Source organism: Papio anubis, chromosome X, assembly GCF_008728515.1.
Source record: "Papio anubis isolate 15944 chromosome X, Panubis1.0, whole genome shotgun sequence".
Lineage (NCBI taxonomy): Eukaryota > Metazoa > Chordata > Mammalia > Primates > Cercopithecidae > Papio > Papio anubis.
Genome location: NC_044996.1, coordinates 101,200,480 through 101,222,326, shown reverse-complemented (window position 1 = coordinate 101,222,326; position 21,847 = coordinate 101,200,480). Strand labels below are relative to the sequence as shown.

The following is a 21,847-nucleotide window of genomic DNA, read 5'->3' as shown; positions in this document are numbered from 1 at the left end:
AAGTGCTGGGATTACAGGCTTGAGCCACCGCGCCCGGCCTAAAAGACTGAGACCTAATCAGAGGACTAGAGACTATTTCCCTGCCCCCATACCTTACCATCACATCACTAAAGGCCTACTTGCCACATTATTTTTTTAATTTATTTTTTTGAGACAGGGTCTCACTCTGTCACCCAGGCTGGAGGGCAGTGGCACGATCTAGGCTCACTGCAACCTCTGCCTCCTGGGTTCCAGTGATTCTCCCACCTCCGCCTCCCGAATAGCTGGGATTAGAGGCACGAGCCACCATGCCAGGCTAATTTTTTTGTACTTTTAGTAGAGATGAGGTTTTACCATGTTGGCCAGGCTGGTCTCAAACTCCTAACCTCAAGGGATCCGCCCACCATGGTTTCCCAAAGTGCTGGGATTACAGACGTGAGCCACTGTGCCTGGCCCACGGTTCCTTTTACCCAGTACATCATGTCTGGCTTTCAACAAAATATTACAAGGTATGCTAAAAGGCAAAAAACACAGTTTGAAAATACAAAGCATCAGAATCAGACTCAGATATGGCAGAGAAGTTGGAATTATCAGACCAGGAATTTAAAACAAATAACCATAATTAATATGCTATGAGTTATAATGGAAAAATTAGACAATATGCAAGAATAGATGAATAATGTAAGCAGAGAGATGGACATTCTAAGAAAAACTCAAAAAGAAATGCTAGCAATCAAAAACACTATGTCGATAAAAAGCATCAAACTCTATAATATTTGAAGAGATTTATCTGAGGCAAATATGAGTGACCAGTGGCCCGTGACACAGCCCTCAGGAGATCTTGAGAACATATGCCCAAGATGGTTGAGGCACAGCCTAGTTTCATGCACTTTAAGGAGACATAAGACATCAATCAAATACATGTAAGATATACTTGTTCGGTCTGAAAAGGCAGGACAACTCAAAGGGCGAGGGCTTCTAGGTTACAGGTAGATTTTAAAATTTTCTGATTGGCAATTGGTTGAAAGAGTTAAGTTATTATCTCAAGATCTTGAATCAATAGAAAGGGATGTCTGGGTTACAATGATAGCATATTGTAGACCAAAGGTTTATCATGCAGATGAAGCCTCCAAGTAGCAGACTTCAGAGAGAATAGATTGTACACATTTCTCATCAGACTTAAAGAGTATGTTCTGTTAGTAATTCCAAAAAGGAGAAGGGTATAATGAGGTATGTCTGACCCCCGCCCCACATCATGACCTGAACTAGTCCCTCAGGTTAGTCTCTCAGAGATACCCTTGCTGAGAGGAGGGGTCCATCCAGATGAGGCGGGGGGCTTTGAATTTTATTTTTGGTTTACAACTATAACAGAAATGAAGAATACTTTCAATGGGGTAGTAAACTGACAAGGATGAGAATCTCAGACCTTGAGGATATGTCAATAGAAACTTCCAAAACCAAAATGCAAAGAGAGAAAAGACTGAAAAAGAAAATGGAACAGAACATCCAAGAACTGTGGGACAACTACAAAAAGCATAACAAACAGGTAATGGGAATACTAGAAGGAGAAGAAAGAAAAGAACAGCAGAAATATTTGAATAAGTAATGATTGAGAAGCTCCCTAAATTAATGTCAGACACCAAATCACAGATCCAGGAAACTCAGAGAACAGACATATAAATGCCAAAAACAAAACAAACCAAAACCAAAACAAAACAAAAATACTGCACCTAGGCATTTCACATTCAAACTGTTGGCAATGAAAGTTAAAGAAAATATCTTGAAAGAAGCTACAGGGAAAAAAATCTTACCCAAAGAGGAGCAAAGGTAAGAATTACATCTGACTTCTCAGACACCATGCAAGCAAGAAGAGAGTACACTGAAATATTTAAAGTGTGGAGAGAAAAAGACCACCAATCTAAAATTCTGTATCCTGTGAAATTTTTCCTTCAAAAGTAAAGGAGAAATAAAGACTTTCTCAGCAAACACGGAGGGAGTTTGTTGCCAGCAGACCTGCCTTGCAAGAAATGTTAAAAGAAGCTCTTTGAAGAGAAAGGAATTATCTAGGTAAAAATCTTAGATCTACATAATGAAAGATAGTGCATTAGAAAAGGAGTAAGTGACGGTAAGTAAAAACGTTTATTTATCTTGTTCTTAAGTGATCTAACATAAAAGTTTGTTCAAAATAATAGCAACAATGTATGTGATTATGTATGGTTTTAAACTTATGTATGCTTATATGTAAGTGAAATGAATGACAGCAATGGTACAAGAGAAGGGGGAAGGAGTACTGGCCTACTGGTGAAGCTAGTATAGTGTTATCTGAAACTGAACTTAGTTAGTTTGGTTCTGTGTCCCCACCCAAATCTTGTGTTGAATTATAATCCCCAGTGTTAGGAGAGGGAACTGGTGGGAGCTAATTACACCATGGGGGCAGATTTCCCTCATGCTGTTCTCGTGATAGTGAGTTCTCAAGAGATCTGATGGTCTAAAAGCATGTGGCACTTCCCCCCTTGCTGTCTCTCTCTTTCCTGCCACCCTGTGAAGAAGGTTCTTGCTTCTCCTTCACCTTCCGCCATGACTGTAAATTTCCTAAGGCCTCCCAGTCATGTTTCCTGTAGAGCCTGCAAAACTGTAAGTCGATTAAACCTCTTTTCTTCATAAATGACCCAGTCTCGGGTAGTTATTCATAGCAGTGTGAGAACGGACTGGTACAATCTGGATTAATTGTAAAGGTATATTGCAAACTCTAGGGCAACCACTAAAAATTATGTCACTCGATAGCATCAAAAATATCAAATATATAGGGAAAAATCTAATGAAAGAGGTAGAAAACCTCTAAAACAAAACAAAAAACTGACAGTTTCTTACAAAGTTTAAACATACACCTACCATATGATCAAGACATTCAACTCCTATGCGTTTACTCAAGAGTAAGCATACTTCCATGGGGGTGGGGGCGTGGGTATTGGAAGGGGGAAGGCAGGGTGATAGAATTGTTTTGTATCTTTATTGTGATGGCAGTTACACAACTCCAGGAATGCATCACAATCAGAATTGTACACCAAGAAAAGTGAATCTTATTGTATATGAATTTAATTTAAATTAAAATTTTAAAAATCAAATGTGGTCTTAGAAAAGGAGACCACATCTTCTTTGGATGGAAAACACATCTAAAGTCACAAAAGCCTCCACCTCACCTGGCTGAATTCAGGTGAAAGGAAGATATTCCCTACTGTTCTTGCAGATTGAAGATACAAGTACAAAGAATCTTGACATGCACACATGCACACACACACACACACACACACGTGTGTGTGTATCTATACATATCCACACACATACATATTTCTGCATTTTAATTATATATATGACAAGGGAAGGTCTTTTAACAAGAGATTCTTCCGAGTTGTGGCACGAGATTTCTCTACCCCTGCATTTAAAAAACTGGAAAGCCATGACTTTGAGGCACTAAAGGATATTAAACCCATTTTGCTATTTTCATGGTTTCTGAGAGTCAGCAATTCAGACAGAGCACAGAAGAATGTCTGGGGCTTTAACTAGAAAGATTCTATAACTGGACACTTGAATTATGCATGACAAGGGCCATTAACTGAGATATCAGCTGGGGCTCTCAATCGAATTACCACCCACAAGTGGTTGGTTTCTCAGTGTAGCCTGGGCTTCTTCATAGCATAGTAGCCTCAAGGTGGCAGGACCTCTTACACACGCAGTAGCTCAGGCTCCAAAGGGAAGTGTCATAGCGACAATGCACAACCCGCACCTTTTCTAACTTGGCCTCGGAAGTCACGCAGCATTACTTCTGTCATATTCTATTGGTTACATGTGAGTCACAAGCCCACTCGAGATTCAAGGGAGGTGCCAGGATCATAAACACTGGGGAAAAGACAGTCTCATCAATAAATGGTGCTGTAAAAACTGGAAATCCATATACAAAAGAATGAAATGAGACCCCTATGTCTCACCATATCAAATCAAAAATCAAATCAAAATGGATTAAAGACTTAAATCTAAGACCTCAAACCGTGAAACTACTACAAGAAAACATTGAGAAGCTCTCCAGGACATCAGTCTGGGCAAAGATTTCTTGGGTAATACCCCACAAGCACAGGCAACTAAAGCAAAAATGGGCAAACGGGATCACATCAAGTTAAAAAGCTTCTGCACAACAAAGGAAACAATCAACAAAGTGAACAGACAACCCACAGAATGGGAGAAAATATCTATAAACTACCCATCTGACAAAGGATTAATGACCAGAATACATAAGGAGCTCAAACAGCTCTATAGGAAAAAAATCTAACGATATGATTTATAAATGGGCAAAAAATTTGAATACACATTGCTCAAAAGAAGACATACAAATGGCAAACAGGCATATGAAAAGATACTCAACATCACTGATCATCAGATAGATGCAAATCAAAACTACAATGAGATATCATCTCATCCCAGTTAAAATGGTTTATATCCCAAGAGACAGGCAATAACAAATGCTGGAGAGGATGTGGAGAAAAGGGAACCCTTGTACACTGTTGGTGGGAGTGTAAATTAGTACAACCACTGTGGAGAACAGTTTGGAGGTTTCTCAAAAAACTAAAAACAGAGCTACCATATGATCCAGCAATCCCACTGCTGGGTATATATCCAAAAGAAAAGAAATCAGTATATCGAAGAGATACCTGCACTTTCATGTTTGTTGCAGCTCTGTTCACAATAGCCAAGATTTGGAAGCAACCTAAGTGTCCACCAACAGGTAAGTAAAGAAAGAAAATGTAGTACTCATACACAATGGAGTAGTATTCAGTCAAAGAAAAGTATGAGATTTGCTCATTATGTTAAGTAAAATAAGCCCGGCACAGAAAGACAAACATCACATGTTCTCACTTATTTGTTGGATCTAAAAGTCAAAACAATCAAACCCATGGAGATAGAGAGTAGAAGGATGCTTATTAGAGGCTAGAAAGGGTAGTGGGGGAGTGGGGAGGGCAGCAGGTGGGGATGGTTAATGGGTACAAAAAAATAGAATGAATGAATAAGACTTAGTATTTGATAGCAGAGCAGGGTGACTATAGTCAATAATAATTTAACTGCATACTTTAAAATAACTTAGAGTGTCATTAGATTGTTTGTAACACAAAGGATAAATGCTTAAGGGGATGCTCCATTTTCCATGATGTGATTATTATGCATTGCATGCCTGTATCAAAACATTTCAGGTACTCCATAAATATATACACCTACTATGTACCCACAAAAATAAGAAATTGTAAATTAAAAAAGATTCAAGGGGAAATGACATAGCCCTATCCCTCAGAAGAAGAAGGGTCAAGTTCACATTATAGGGGAGCATGTTGGATAGGAGATACTGTTGAAGCAATCTTTGGAAAATAGAATCCACTATATGTGTGGTATACAGTTTCTTTCAGTTAATAAGATCATTGGTATCCAGCATTCCTCAGTTAGTTGGGATATTATTTCAGTGAGAATACTTCAATTTTCAAGAAATACGAATGTATTACATAAGGAAATATTGAAAACTGTAAGAATTGAGAAAATATAAAAGGCCAGTATTTTAGCTTCCTTTGCAAAGGAGATTTTGATATTTTAACAGTCAAAACTATACCATAGAATAAGAAAAAAAAAGTATGGGTAAGATGTCAGTAATTGAATAAGAATTTGAAAATTATGAAAACTCTTTCATTTCAAAATTATATTCTAAAGCTCTAGAGTTATTTTTTCTTTAATATAAAATATGCTGGCCCATAATATTAGAATTTCAAATAATTTTAAGAATTTAAGATGAACCTTGATCCCTACTTCACACCATATACAAAATTTAATTTGAGATAACTCATAGACTTAAAAGCGAAAGCTAAAACCATAAAGCTATTCGAGGGAAACATAGGAGACTATCTAGGCAACTTTGAGCCAGCCAAAGGCATCTTAAACAGATCACAGAAAGCAACAACCATAAAAAACTGACAATGTGGACTTGGAAATGTAAACAGATACAACCACTTTGGTAAAAGGTCTGGTAGTTTCTCAAAAAACTAAACACAAACTTACTTTATGTGTGACCCAGCAATTCTATTCCTAGGTATATAACCAAGTGAAATAAAATACATGCTTATAAAAATATTTGTGCCAGGAATATTCAGACCAGGTTTATTCATATTAGCCCCAAATCGAAAACAACCGAGGTATCCATTGGCAGGGGAATGAATCAGCAAATGGTGGTATATTCATACAATGGAATCCTACTCAGTAATATAAAGGAATTACTGATACACTCTATAATATTAATGAATCTCAAAATCACACTGAATGAAAGAAGTCACAAAAGAGTACACACTGTATAATTCCATTTATATGAAATTCTAGAACAGAGAAAAATCACCAATAGTTTGAAAAAAAAAAAAAAAAGCACCTCAAGTGGAAAAAAAACCCCATCAGAACAGTAGTTACCTCTTGAATGGTGGATGTGCACATGAATTCACTGGGATGGAGCATGAGGGAACTTTCTGGAGTGATGGTAATGTTCTATGTGTTAGTAGGGATTTGGGTTGCACAAACATATATTTGTCAAAACTCAGCAAATGTATAAAGTTTGTGCATTTTATTGAACATAAATTTTACATCAAAAGAAAAACTATAAATAAATAGTAAGCATGCTAAAATATTTAGAGGGAAGTAACTGATGTCTGTGATTTTCTTTGAAATGCACCAAAATTAAGATGGGTTAATAGATGGATATAAGGATGTATAAATGGAGAGATGTGTCATAAAGCAAATAAAGTAAGAGGTTAATGGTACAATGGTAAATATATGGGGTGTCCACTGTTTAATCTTGCCAAATTTTCTGGATTTTTTAAAATTCTCATAGAATGCTGGAGAAAATGAATGGGTAAAACATGCTAATTTGATAGGAATTTGAAAATTATAAAAACTATTTCATCTCAAAACTTAACTTTAAACCTCTGAAACTTTGTAATTGCATAAACATAAAATATTGTGGCCCCTAAAATAAGAACTTTATGTAAGCACATTACAATTATTTGACTGTAGTCAATAATCAGAGTAAGTAGAGTATCAACTACAACAACCTGTGCCCTACTGTACAATTCCAAGCCTCTTGACTTTTGCTCAGAACATCCTGCCAGCATCTGCCATTAGCTGTTTCTGGAAACTGAAGCAAGAAATAAAAAATGTTCTTTCTGGAAAAATGTTCCATAAGCTCTTTGCCCAGGCTTTTTGGTTTTATTTGTTTGGGTTTTATTTTATTTAAATTGAATTTTTTTTAAATAATTGCTCATTGTAAAAAAAAAAAAAAAACTAAAAATCAAGGAATGAAGCATGCTCCACCAACAGCTTAGTGTGTAGCCCGCTAGCATTTCTTCAAAGGATATACATACACACATGTGCACACAACTTTTACATTTTTGGCATAAGTAGGATATTAACATACTTCTGGATTTTGCTTTATCTACAAAACAGCACAACACATATGTGGTAGCCACCCATAGCTGTTCACCAAGATCTGGTTTCCCTCCTTCTTCTAAGCACATGAGTGGGGTCCTGTGACTAGTGCTAGCCAATAAATTGAGAGTGTAAATGATATGTATTTCTTTCCAAATAAGAATTTGTTGTACTTGACCCTCTAAAATTCTCTTTCCTTTATGGCAATGTGACTGGGAACATTCAAGGTAGTGGCTATTCTGTCAGCCTCAGTCCCTGAGTGGCTACTATGAACAAAATTCCCCTGACAACCACAACGGATACATAAAGTCAGCAAACAATAAACCTTGGTTGATTTAATTCCCTGAGATTCAGGGGTTGTTGTTACTGCAGCATTACTTAGCCAATCCTAACTGATACATCAAACATTTTTTCTGGTATGCATATGTGGTCTACCTCTTTCTAATGGCTAAAAAATATTGTCTGAAATTAATGCAATAGAATATATCCAACTATTTCCCTATTGTTGGGCATTTTATTTTTCCAAATGTTTACTATTACAAAGTTTGCTGCAATAAATATTGTGCATGCACATACACATATTTATCAATCCACCTGTCCAAATTTTTCCAAATAAAAAATTTCTACAAGTGCAATTACCAGGTAAAAGAGTCTAAACATCAGACACATTCTGCCGATAGCCCTCCAAAATGCTGAACCAATTTAAACTCCTATCAGTGGAAAATGAGAGTACCTGTTACCCCACATGTTCACCTGGAGTCAGTTATATCATTCTTTTTAAATGTTGCCAATAGAGTAACTGGAAATAATATTTCATCATTGTTTCAGTTTGTGTCATTATTGGGCATCTTTTCAACAGGTTTAAAGACCATTTGTATTTCTTCTGTGAATTATTCCTGCCTTTGATCCATTTTTGTCTGTTGATTTTATAGGAGTTCTTAAGTACTTAAGGTTAATCCCCTGGCTCTTACACTGGTTATAAATATTTTCTCTTAGTCTGTCCCTTGTCTTTTAAGTTTGTGATATCTTTTTCTATAGAGAGATATAAAATTTTTCTGTAGTCAATATAATCTTTCCTTTATGGCTTTTGGAAACTGTGCTTCACCACAAAATAAGTGGATAAAGGCATTTTCTAGTTGATTGTCACCAAAGTCTTTATTAATAATCCATTCTTTCTCTACTGATTTGAAATGTTCTCCATACTTATATGAAACTTCATAAAAATGGGTCTTTTATGGACTCTACACTGTATTTCACTGATATTTTTGTTTCTCTGCTAGAAAATGTTTTCAAATGTATGTAAATCATATACTTTTCTAGTATCTACATTTTAATATTCTTTTCAACATTTTATTGGATATTCTCAACCCCTTATTCTTGATGAACCTTCATAATCAGTCAATTTATCTCCCCTAACCCTGTTAAACAAAACCAAATCTAACAACAGCAACAGCAAAAACCTACTGTGTAATTCTGATTGAAATTGCTTCAAATCTATAAATTTGGAAAATTCGAATTTTCACAATATTGCCTTCCCATTCAGAGATATCAAGTTTAAAAATTGCATTCATTTTAGTCTTACGTTTCTCGTCCAATTTATTCCCAGATATTTCATTTTTGTTGCTACAGCAAATAGTATTCCCCTTTTCAGAACACTTCCTAACTAGTTATTGCTGATATAAAGTAAAGCTATTGTTCTGTATATAGCTTACTTATATTTAGCTACTTTCCTGAATGCTCTTAATAGTTCCAACCATTTTAAAATTGATTCCTTTGGATTTTCCAAGTATATAATCATATTTGGATTCTAATTTTTAAAAATTAGTCTTCAGTTCTATTTTGATCTATTTATACAGTGATTCCTAAATGCCTATTTCCACAATACCTAGAGTAACAAAATAATGGAATTTTATGTCTGGGAGGTGCCTTATAATGATCTAATCCAAGAATTACCTAGTCTAGTACCTACTGGGGTAGGTATGTAAGATAAATAGGAGAAAGTGCCTTGGTGTGAGACAATAAGGACTTGTAGAAACTGAGAAGAAATGCAGAGAACAATCTATCTTAGGAGGGCAAGTGTCATTCACCCCCAAAAGATCGTTGCCATGGAGAAATGTGGGTCCAATTTCTATTTTCCAAGAGGCACCAGATACATATATTCTTAGGTTTAAACTCCTAATTTTAAAAACATTAAACAAAACCCAAACAAAATATAACTTCCAGCTTTCAACCTATAAACCTGTATTTAATTCAATACCTTCATTTAAGGCAATGGAAACTCAGAAAGGTTCATCAGAGATTGCAAAAGTAGCCAAGCGTAGGGGAGCGCTTTGCTTCTTGTTTAGTTGCTTGGCGAGTCAAAACAATATTTTCAAAGTACTAAAACTATGTAGGTGCTTTGCTTGGTTTGGTTACAAACAAAGACTTTAGTCTCTGCTGTCAACATACATTCATTGTTCCCTGTTTGGCTCATGTTGGTTTGGATTTACTATCCCTGCAATATTCATGGCAAACGAAAAGGGTACCTTTTATTTATTTTGTTTCCCCCCAGCTTTATGAAAGTATAATTGACAAATAAAATCGTATATATTTACAGCACATGTGATGTTTTGATATACGTATACATTTAGAAATAACTAACTCAAGCTAACTCACATATCTATCACCTCACACGTTTATTTTTTTGTGGTGAGAACATTTAAGAGCCACTCTCTTAGCAATCCAAGTATATAATACATCATTATTCACTATAGTCACCATGTTGTACAATAAATCTCCACATCTCCAGAACTTATTCATCCTGTCTAACTGAAACTTTCTACAAAGGCTATCTCTTAAATGGCCTTTCTATATTTGGGGAATCCCACATAAGTTTCCTACCACCCCAAAACAGAGGTCAGAGCTCAGTTTCCCAGACTTTCTTACAGTTAGAAATATGCAGGTGACCCAGGCTCTCTACCAATCAGGGAAGTAAGACTGTGCCTCAGAAGGCATTAACAGAAGAAAAGCAGCTCAGGGTGGGCCACATTTGGTGTCAAAGGAGCCCAGCCTTCAGGGGTGGTAAAGGACGATTGCCAGAAATAGTGGTAGTTATGGCTGTGGTAAAATCAAGTTCTTGGCAGCAATGCAAGTGCAGCAATGAGTCATGGGTGGTGGTGGTGGTGGTAACAGAGTTCATTTTCTCATCAGACAAGCTCTACAGCCCTGTTTTGGGCACTGTTCCTATAGTTCAGCCTTGAGCTTATTTCTGCAGTCCTTCCAAAGACACTGTGAACCACCCAGGTTCCTTTTAATAAATTCCTTTTTTTGCTTAACCAGCCAGAGAGGATATTCCTTTTTAAAACGAAGCCCTCACCAATACAAACACCACCACCAGGCAGTGACAGAATCAAATCAAAGATCTCCATCTTTTTGACTCCCAGGCTAGTATTCTTTCTACAACAACATATTATTTATATTTAATGCTTTTAGGAAAGTTCAAAATGCTGTTTTCAAAAATGTATATTGAAATTTCCATTTTGAAGACAGGCTACGAATACTGTCAAAGAATCTATTTGGTTCATGATAAGAACCTATGTTTGAGTGCTTTGGGATTTTATTATCTTTGTTTTTGCTTTTGTTTATATAGATTCACAGACTAGTGGCTTCCTTAAAAGATGCTAGATTGCTTACAATAAAAAAACACCAATAGCAATGTACACAGAGTAGTCCAAATAAAAATAGAGCAAAACCATACAAAGGGAGAGATAATTGCCCTAGATAAATCAGGATGAGATCATTACCATGTTCTAAGCACTAAATTTACAATCTGCTTCTGTGAAGTAAAGGACACCAATACGGTGGATTATATTAATGTTTCCTAGCCTTGGTCCACCAACAATGATGTTTATTATTTTCCATCTTCAAGGCCGACAAGTTTTTAGAGTTTCTCTTTCAACCTCATTTATTAAAGAATGTTTTGAATGACCCCCACCATGAGTAAATATAAAGCTTATAGAAATACTGAAAACAGGATGTACATTCCTATTACTGTTGTTGGTGACACCAGTTTATAACTATTGGGATAAAGCATTTTCATTTTCTAAGTATCTACCATGCACTAGTCAGCTACAGTAAGAATTTTAATATCAGTATCAAATGTATTCATCACAACAGCTGTGTCCTATGTATTACTATCCCCATTTTACAGATGAAAAAATTATTCAGCAGCCTCTCCAAGGCCACTAAGCTGGTAAACAAGAGAGCCAAGAGCTGGATCTGGGTTTGCCAACTCCAAAACCAGTAATAAGAACTATTTCTATTATATTATCCCTTTTAGGAATAATTTTAGTTTTACAAGAGAGAAAATTTCTTCGAGGTTCTAAATCTTAGAAGGAATTTATTACATGGATGTTCACAGGAGAGCTACTGACCCTACAATTGATAATGGGAGCCTGAAGAAAAAATCTGTAATAATTCACTATGTTCATTGAAGTCTGATACACTGGGTTCTGGAGGTATCTGGGAAAAACACAAGAGTGAACCAGGCACGGGCCCTGCCCTCTGAGAGCTTCCCTAGGTGGGGAGAAGAGATAAGCACTCAGCTAACCAAAATACACATAGGCTACATGGGGCCAGGTGTCATCTCTGATGGGTAGATCAAGGCTCAGGGAGGTGGCCAGAGAGATGGACTGACCACATCTTCCTTGGCATTGGGCTCTCTGTGCTGCTGCTGCTGCCTGTGGTTCAGAGTCCAGGGCCCTCACTGGGAAGCTCCACTCTGCCCATGTTCCCAGCTGCATGAAATACTAGCCCTGCCAAGCTTAGTCCCTGCCCTGCTCCCTGCTGAAATCTGCCCACCACTGCCACCAGGTATCTATCCCAAGGCTCTGAGAAAGGTTATCTGCACTCTCTTGGATAACGATCAGCAGCTCTCACAGGCGAATTTGACAGACCATGCCAAAAAGATTCTAGAGAGGATCAATGAAATAGAAGCAGAAGTGGTGAATTCCCACAAGGCAAAAGAGAAATGTTCCCTACTCAGATTAAGAAATCAAAAAAACACAAAAAAACAAAAACCAAACATTCCTTACTTCCATTTCCTGATAGCTGCCTGTCCCTGCATTCCATCAGGTCTATTCTGAGTCAAATATCTCTGGGAGGCCCACACATTAATCCATTATTGACCAAGGCACCTTATGCAGAGGTAGTTTATCAGTTCCTACCCTCAAGGTTTTCCTGAGAGGAGATGCACATCTCTGAGAAGAAGGGTAATGCTGGGGGCTTGGACCACTGCCCAGAGCAGCAGGTCTGGGCCCTGAAGCCCCAGGTGTATGCTGAGAGCGCCAGGTATCTAAGCAGGAGAGAGTCAGGGCCACAGAGGCCAAGCCCATAGACCTATGCTGCAATCCTGCCTTTGCTTGCCTCTGCTCTTCTCCACTATCTCAATGTACAAATTTGAAAAGAGAACATTTTACGAGAATATTATAAACTTACATTTTCAGAGTTTCCAGTTGTCAGAGCCTAGAAGGGACCTCAGAGACCAATATATGAACAAAAGAGTGAGACACAGGTAGGTGAAGTAAATTGCCCAAGTTACTTGGCTGGTGAAGATCAGGCCTAGCTTCTCCTTACTTCCCTAAGTGAGAGCCAGATGGCCCTTCCCTGGTGCAAAGAAATCAATTATTTACTTGATTGCTGCAAGCTTTAGACTGAACGTTCCTTGAGAAATAGGATCGTTCATTAAATTATTCAGCAAACATCTATTGCACTTGGCAGGAGCTGATGTGGAGGCAGGGAAGCAAATAAGCAACAACTTGACAGAAGGCTACCAGTAAATAGTAGGTGGAAAGCATTTAGCACGATGCTTGGCCCCCAGTAAGTGCTCAATACATGGTGGCTTCTACAAAAGTATTATTCTTCTAGTGAGATGGAAATATGGAGAGAAAGGTAGGCAAACTCACATGACACACTAATGCAGGATTAAGAGCAGAGGAATGATCCTATCAGAGTTTAGGAAGGTCACTCTGGCAAAACTTTGGAGGATGAGAGTTAAGAAAAAGAGATCAGTTACACTGCTCTCCAGAGGGTTCAAGTAAACAGTGATGAAAAGCTGAACTACAACTGTGAAGCTGCAGATGGAAAGAAGGGAAAGTTTCCAGAGGTAGTTCAAGACATATAATTCCAAAGGGTGAGTGGGAGAGGTCGAGAGAGGGGAGACACAAAGCCAACTCCTGGTCTGGACTCTTACGGATGCCCATGATGGCCTTTATCAGGATACAGTCCCCTAGCTGCTACTTTACAAAAGAAGAAAATGAGGTCAAGTTAGGGAAAGATATTTTGGGGGATGCCTAAAAGACATGTGAGGGGCATATGTCCCAGAGGTATGCATATTTCCAGGTTTATAGTTCAGGAGAAAGGTCCGAGCTTGAGGAACTAGCATGGACACAATCACCCTACAGGTCAGAGCCAAAGCAGTGAGGGCTAGATAAAATGTACACATTCAGAACACATAGACACAGGGAGGGGAACATCACACACCAGGGGCTGTCAAATCAAAGATCTCCATCTTTTTGACTCCCAGGCTAGTATTCTTTCTACAACAACATATTATTTATATTTAATGCTTTTAGGAAAGTTCAAAATGCCGTTTTCAAAAATGTATATTGAAATTTCCATTTTGAAGACAGGCTACGAATACTGTCAAAGAATCTATTTGGTTCATGATAAGAACCTATGTTTGAGTGTCTTTGTTTTTGCTTTTGTTTATATAGATTCACAGACTAGTGGCTTCCTTAAAAGATGCTAGATTGCTTACAATAAAAAAACACCAATAGCAATGTACACAGAGTAGTCCAAATAAAAATAGAGCAAAACCATACAAAGGGAGAGATAATTGCCCTAGATAAATCAGGATGAGATCATTACCATGGCCTAGGGGAGGGATAGCATCAGGAGAAATACCTAATGTAGGTGACGGGTTGATGGGTGCAGCAAACTACCATGGCACGTGTATGCCTATGTAACAAACCTGCAGGTTCTGCACATGTATCCCAGAACTTAAAGTATAATAAAAAAAAAAAAAAGAAAGAAAAAAAGAAAAAGAAAGGAAGGAAAGGAGGGAGGGAGGGGAAAAGAAAAGAAAAGAAAAGAAGAAAAAAAAGGAAAAGAAAAGGGAAAGTGGAACACAAAAGACACAAAAGCAGAGAATTATCTCAGTAGATTTCATCTGAGGCATATTAAACACTAAACAAAAAATGTACCCACTCAACTAGTATTTATTAACACCCTATTGTTTGCCAAACACTGAAACAAGTCATAAGGCTAAAGCAGAAAATAAGAAAGAGAAGGCCCCTGCCCTCAAAGAGGTTATATTCTGATGAGGAGAGTCAGAATACACACAGACACACACACAGACACACACACACACACACACACACACACACAATGAAAGGAAAATATTAGCTAGTAAAAGCACTGAGCAAAGAATTGAATTAGGGTATGATGTGATAGACACGGGCTACGTAGTTCCTTTTTGTTTGCTCAGGAAAGAGTTTGAGAAGCATAAGATGGGGCTGAAGACAAGGTGCAGGGACCCACATTTGTGGGCCGAGCACAAACGAGCAGCCCCAAGCACAGAGGGCTCAGCACCCGGCACCAAGCATGTCATATGGATCGAGACATCTAGACTTTTGGTCATGCCATCACCTCCCAACTAGAACCCCCAGGAACAACTCTAGTGGTTCATTATTTCATTTGGTAGCTATATATAAAAATAAATAAATAAATAAATAAATAAATATATATATATATATATATATATATATAGAGAGAGAGAGAGAGAGAGAGAGAGCGCCCAGCAGTAGGGGATGCTGCAGGGAACAACACCATTGAGCTCCCTGCCCTCAGAAAGCTCACATGCGAATAGGAGAAGACACACACAGCACACACACATAGATGCGCTACCCCCAAGTAAACAGATCTCTAAATAAAATAACTGTAAGTTGTGCTAAGTGCTGGGAAAAATATAAACAAGTGGCTAAGAATAACAGCAGGTGATCTACTCTAGATAGGATCTAGAAAGCCCCTCGGAATGAAAGCCCCTCTGGGAGCCGGCATTTGAGATGAGTCCTAGAGTTTGCTACGCAGAGGGTAGTGGTGACTGCATTCCAGGCAGAGGGAACTGGGTGTGCATAGGCCAAGAGTCAGGAAAGAGCTTGATGTGTTTGAGAAACCGAAAAGACAGTCAGTGAGGCCAAAAGACAGGGCTGCAGAAAAAGAGGTGATGACACTAGAAATACAAACAGACTCACATCACTCAAGGCCTTGCTGGCTGCAGTCAAATGTTTGGATCTTATTGTGAGGACAATGGCAAGCCACTGAAGGATTTTTCAAGCCAGGCGAAACCTGAACCTGATCTGAGTTTCATTTTAAGGAATTTCTGGGACGGGGAGGTCCTTCTTTTTGAGCATGCAGCTCCTTGAGGCTACCCCTCCAATCACAGCATAGTGGTCTTTTATCCCACCCACAATTAGGGTCAGGCCTCCATCTGCAAAGCAACTTTTCCTCCTTGGATCGCCTGCCTGGCCTAAGTGCTTCCCAAAAAGCCCTATAAACTCACTAAAGTGTTTCCAATAGACTTTGCAAGTGTTGGAAAAATGGATGCTTTTGTAAAAGGACACAAATAATAAAACAAAACCACTCCCTCATTTCTGATGGAAATTTCTTGCTTTCTCCTCCACTGCTTTCCATTAGCCCATGGCCTGAGTAATTGTCTCTGCTCTTTACTGTCTCCATTTATTTTCCAAAACACTATGAACATGTGTATGTGACTATGAACAATAACAAAGAACTATAAATTCTTATTGATCCCAGAAGGTTGGGAATTCTAAACAATAAAAATATGTCCTCTGACTGCTTCTCTCCAAAGAACATTTTGGAGACACAAAAGAGCTTTGTTAAAACAACAAATGAGCTCTTGGGACACTCAGGGCCTAATGGTGGGCTCCAGGCCACCAGGTAGTGATGCAATAGGCGACTGCAGACACAAAGTTGGAAAGACCTCCCTGCTACCCTCTCCTGGGCTCACTTCCTCATTTCTCAGCCCACATCTTGACTGCATCAAGCAGAGTTTACTATATAGCTTTCAGCCACTATCCTTGTCAGGAGCCAGAATTCTCAGCCTAAAGAGAAAGTCCCCTTTGTCCTCTATCCATGATTTAATTTATTCTCCTAAACGCTCCATTCACTTTGTTTTCAGCCTAAGAAGTCTCACAATTGTACTAGACCCTGAATTTGAATTTCCCTGTGTTTCCGCTGTTTGAAAATTTGCCTCGGTCAGCCACTGGATAGTCCCAGAATTCAGCTTCACCTTAGAGAAAACCTTGATCAAGATTTGTTATAATATTTCCCACTACTGTCACATATTTTTCCCTCGATTCCTGTATTTTCAAGTCTTTCAGAATACACATATGTGTACAAGCACACGTATACACAGATGCATACATATCACCTTTGCTCTGATAATCGGTGAAGTTTTTACTATTTTCCAACTTCATCACATTCCTGGAGATGTCCCTCCTTTGTCCCCCAGATTTCGGTGGTGGGGAGGCGCTCTTAGCAGTGCTTTTTTCTGTCTTTCTCACTCAGATGCACCATTCCTGGCATTCTGCTGATCCTTCAACTCCCTGATTCATAAGACAATGTCACCAACTGACTTTCTATGCTCTTGTCCCTCTGTTCCCATGTACAAACTCCTTTTATATGTAAATTCATAACATTTACTAGAGTATTAGTGGCCAAAACTTGACTACAAAATAATACAAACTCAAAGAAATGCCAATTCCTAATAAAAAATAGTTAACTGATTAGGAAAGAAACAGTTCTTTCTGTTCTTTGGACAACCTTGAGGGGAAAACAGATGACTGTTAGCAGAATATGGCTTACCTGAATGTATTATAATCCACCTTCTTTGTGTGCTTACGGTCAGCAGCTCTGAATACCTGCTTGAGCTCTCTGGATTTTGCTTCTTCTTGCTTCAGCTTTTGTAGGGCAAGTTTGAGGTTACTGAAAGGATACTGTAAGGGGGAAATGAAAGGAAAAACATATTTAAATATTCCTAACAGTTCAGGAGCCCAATCTTGCTCATGGCCAGTAAAGGGACTTCACACTGTGCACATGAAGTTAGCAGGTTTGTCTTTGCAAAGAAACCAACACCGAGAAGGCATGACTAGCTTTGAATCTCCTCAGTTAAAGCTTCTGGACAACAGCTGACATCAGCATAGGCCCCAGCTCTGAGGGAAACGAGCTTAAGGAACACGAGGCCACAGAGATCAGAAAACAACCCCTGCTTCCATCTCAGCCTCCTCCCTATAACCCTTGGATATCGGCCCAATATGTTGGGAGATCCTAACGGAGAAAATGGGGATTCAAAACTGGGTAAGTAGCCCTCCATTTTCTCTAGATCTTTAGAATGGGGTCCCCCTGGAACTGTTATCCATTAGGCAACGCACTGATGAGAGCAAGGCTGGGTATGGAAGATCCACACAGGCACCCTAACCCCTCGCACAGTCATTCTCTGGGCTGTCTACTGTTCCTGTCTCTTATCCTGTGACTAGCTTTTTGACTTGGTAAGAATACTTCTTGCATCCCAGTGAAACATAAGGTCGTAAATAATTATAGCTAAGAGATCAAAAATGAGAAGATGAAATTTTAAAATAAAAACGTTGATGGCAATTTAGTCTAAAGATCCCTCTCTCCCACCAGAAAATGACCCAGGTGGTTTGGCGCCTATCGCAGACCCCTACTCCTCCCACTTTTTTGCATTTCCTTTCATCTATTTCCATGACAGGATCTATTAGCTCTTTTGAAAAGATTCCTCAGGCCGATATTAAATAGTATAGCAAACTTTCTCTGCTTAGAATGTCTTTGTTAAGGGCAGTTTTAAAATAATGCAGTTTTCACTTGGGATGCTGATTCCAGATAATGTCCTACCCTGCTTTTATTGTCCCCAAAGGAAAAAAAAAAAAAAAACCTTTATATCTTATATTTATACTATATATATTTTATATTACGGTATAGGTTCACCCTCTGATTGGAAATAGAATTCTAATTTACAATAGTAACACTGATTGAGCTTACCATGGGCCTCATGGTTAGCTCAGAGCTTCACACACATTGTCACATCTAATCTTCATAGCAATTCTATCAAATAGGCACTGTTGTTCCTTCCATTCCAAAGATGAAGAAACTGAAGCTCAGGAAAAATACGTATCTAAGGTCCCTCAGCTATTAACGTGGAGTCAGGTTCCCAAGCCAGGCCTGCTGGTTTCCAGAAATCTAAACTCCCGATTACTGAGCTTCTCGTCTAGATTCAGTGTTTTCGAATAGCTCCTGGTTCATGGTTTTATGATAACCTGCATCCCTAAGACTATAAATGGAGAGATGGTGTGGCAGCCATGGAGGGCGCTTTGCAGGCCTCCTGTCAAGAGAGACCCTGTGGAGAAGAGCATCATTGCCTGACAGACTCCAGCTGCCATATCTTCCAGATTCACACAGAGTTCACAGGCAATGTCGCTGCTGGGGCCACCCTCTCCCCAGGCTGTTCCCACCCAATGACACAGCACAGCAGGGGAACTAGAGCCAGGCCATTCCTGCCTGACAGGGGACCTCTCTGATGGGCAGTCTGTGCTCTGGGGCTCCCCTTCACTGAGAAAGTGAGACATTCTCAGAGCTGCGCTGTCAGCTGAGGCTTTCCCTACCCACCCCTCCTTCCTTTCTCTCTCCTTCCACAGGGGTTCAACCTGTCTCCTGGTCTGAAGGCCCCCCTGCCCGCTCCTGTCCCCCTCCCCCTTTATCCTTCTCAGAAATTTCCCCCACGACATCTCTCACACTTCTCATCCTGTCTTGGCGTCTGCTTCTCAGAGGACCCAAACTGATATGAATGATGTGATGTACACAGAGACACTGATCTTAGCAACTTAACCCCAGGCATTTTATATATAAATGAGACAAAATTGGCACTGTATGCATATAAATGGTACATAAATATTATCACTTATAGGTAAACTTTTAAAATAAAATTTTCCAGATAGATTTTTCCATATTAGGCAATGATTCCCAAATAAACATGTTTGTACACTGAACTAGCCCACATTTAAAATCCAGATTTTATCAATATGTTATTTTTACTGAACAGCATTGCCATAATGGCACCTGCAGTAACAGTACCCATCTGCCATCTTATTTAAAAAAAAAAAAAAAAAAACTCTTTGAGCTCACTGTCGCCAGTTTATCCTGAAATCCTTATTTAGGCCTCAGGTGGCCACTGTTATGGGAAGTTGCAACTCCAGCAACTATTCAGTTCCCTTGAGGTTTCTGTTTGTTCAGGTCTTGGCCTTCTCTGTTGGCCTGTGCCAATTAACTGGGACGGCACAGTGTGTGGCACCAGATTTTTCTTCCTTTCCTATAGTAGTTGAATTTCTTTCTGAAAACATTGTTAGTGTCAGCAAAAAACCCAGGAAACTTGATTCAACCCTGGCCCTGCCTCCTGCCTGTGCCTGGAATCTGTGATGCTGGGCAGAGGAGAACCCAGCATGTAAACAGAGTAGACAAGAACCTGGCCTCTGTGATGGGACATGTGGCCAAGTCACACGAATCCATTATTCATGCCCACATGTATGAATGCACAATGTAAAACTGGTGGCAAGATGAAGAAGAAAAGGGCCTAGAGAAAGAAAAACACAGACTGCGGAGGGCTGAGAGGCAAGTGAAGAATTACACAAAGTAAATTCACCTTATCTGTATTCTGCTCCATGTAGTTTAAGGTATACTCATCAGCATTGAGCAAACGAAATAGGTAACCATTCACATTCACTGTGACTCCAATGTACAGGTCCTCAGCCTTGATATATTCAGATAGTTCACTTTTAAAGACTTCTTGTCCAGGCTCCTTAACGCGACTTCTTTTCAAGAACATCCCACCGGTAATTCCTATAGAAAAATAGAAAAGTTCATGAGCAGCCTTTATTCTTAAAAGAACCATCTGACTTGCCTTCAGAGTTACTTTATCTTCAAGCACAGACCACCATATAAGTTACCTGTGAACTAATATTGCCTATTGTTTTGGACTTAAGGGAAGAATGAGGCAGTGAGTGAAGGAGTAAGAATTCCTAGGCAAGGGTGTTCAAGACAAAAAGCAAAGCCGGGCATGGTGGCATGTGCCTGCAGTCCCAGCAACGCAAGACGCTGAGGCACGAGGATCGCTTGAGGCCAGGAGTACAAGACCAGCCTGAGCAGCATAGCAAGATTCCATTTCAAAAAAAAAAGAGAGAGAGAGAGAGAGAGAGAGAAAATGATGTGTAATTCTAGCCTTTTTTTCTCTCTCTCTACTCTCTTCCCAGTCCAATAAGCACTTGGCAGGGACCTCCTATATATGCCCAGCAGCATACTGGGAGTGTGGAACATCAGGAAGATACTCATCTTTAGAGCATGTTTGAACAGTACCAGTTAGAAAATTCCTCACTTGTGCATATTTCCACCTATTTGTCCCAGATGATGTCTTATATTTAATCTGACATGCAGATTAAGTAGCAAATGCCCTACTTCTGTAAAGGAGATTACTTAAGTGTTTAAAGGTAACTATGGGAGTCCCCTTAAGTCATTTTTTCCTACAGGTAAAATCCCTTTGCTTCTTTTAGTAATGCTTCATATTAGTTTCCAGAGCTGTCACCATTTCATCTGTTCTCTTCTAGACATTATTTGTTTTGACCTCTTGGAAAGTAGCCAGTAGAGTTGAACAGGGAACTCCAGCATCTTCTGATACTGAACTGAAATCTACAGACCTATAAATATAGCCTGAGACCAGATAAGCTTTTGGGCCACTTCATCCCACTTCTCCTACCACATTCAGAAATGATAGGTGGTAAAAAGACACAGGCTTCCGAGTTCTGTCACTTACTTGCTGGGTGATCTTTAGGAGTTATTTAATCTCTCTGAATTCTTATTGGTACAATGCGAATCAGATGTGTGGAGGCCCAGAAAATGTACTTCTCAGGTCGCCTATAGTGAAGAACATAACTGATGGAAGGCCCCAGCTGTTGTGTTCTCAAATCAATCTTCAGGTGTGTGTTGAGGTCACTCTTCCCACAGGCTGCTACCAATAGATGAGTGACCAAGGCAGGGATAGTAAGACAGGCTCACTCCTACAAAACAAGGACTCCTCCAACTAGCAACTTTGCCTCAAGGACTCCCTGTCGACCTTGTCGAAATTTTCTTAGAATTTCACTGCAGTCTAAGACTCCCTCTTTCTTCCTTCCCTCTGAGCTTCACAGGTGTCAGAACTGCACTATAGTCTGACAGCTCTCCCAGCCTCTTCTGGCTCCTTCCACAT

At 39.2% G+C, this 21,847-nt stretch overlaps 1 protein-coding gene across 2 annotated transcripts in view; it reads right to left on the bottom strand.

The window, feature by feature from the left end:
• EFHC2 (EF-hand domain containing 2) overlaps nucleotides 1–21,847 on the bottom strand; it is a 196,014-nt gene that overhangs the window by 64,942 nt on the left and 109,225 nt on the right. For both annotated transcript variants that reach the window (XR_004180866.1, XM_009197435.3), the window contains exons 10-11: nucleotides 20,252–20,448; nucleotides 17,404–17,534 (exon numbers count right to left, since the gene is read on the bottom strand). Coding sequence is in view for 1 of the 2 variants with exons in the window: in XM_009197435.3 (XP_009195699.2) it covers nucleotides 17,404–17,534; nucleotides 20,252–20,448 (328 nt within the window). In the remaining variant the exon portion in view is untranslated. The remainder of the gene's footprint in view (nucleotides 1–17,403; nucleotides 17,535–20,251; nucleotides 20,449–21,847) is intronic.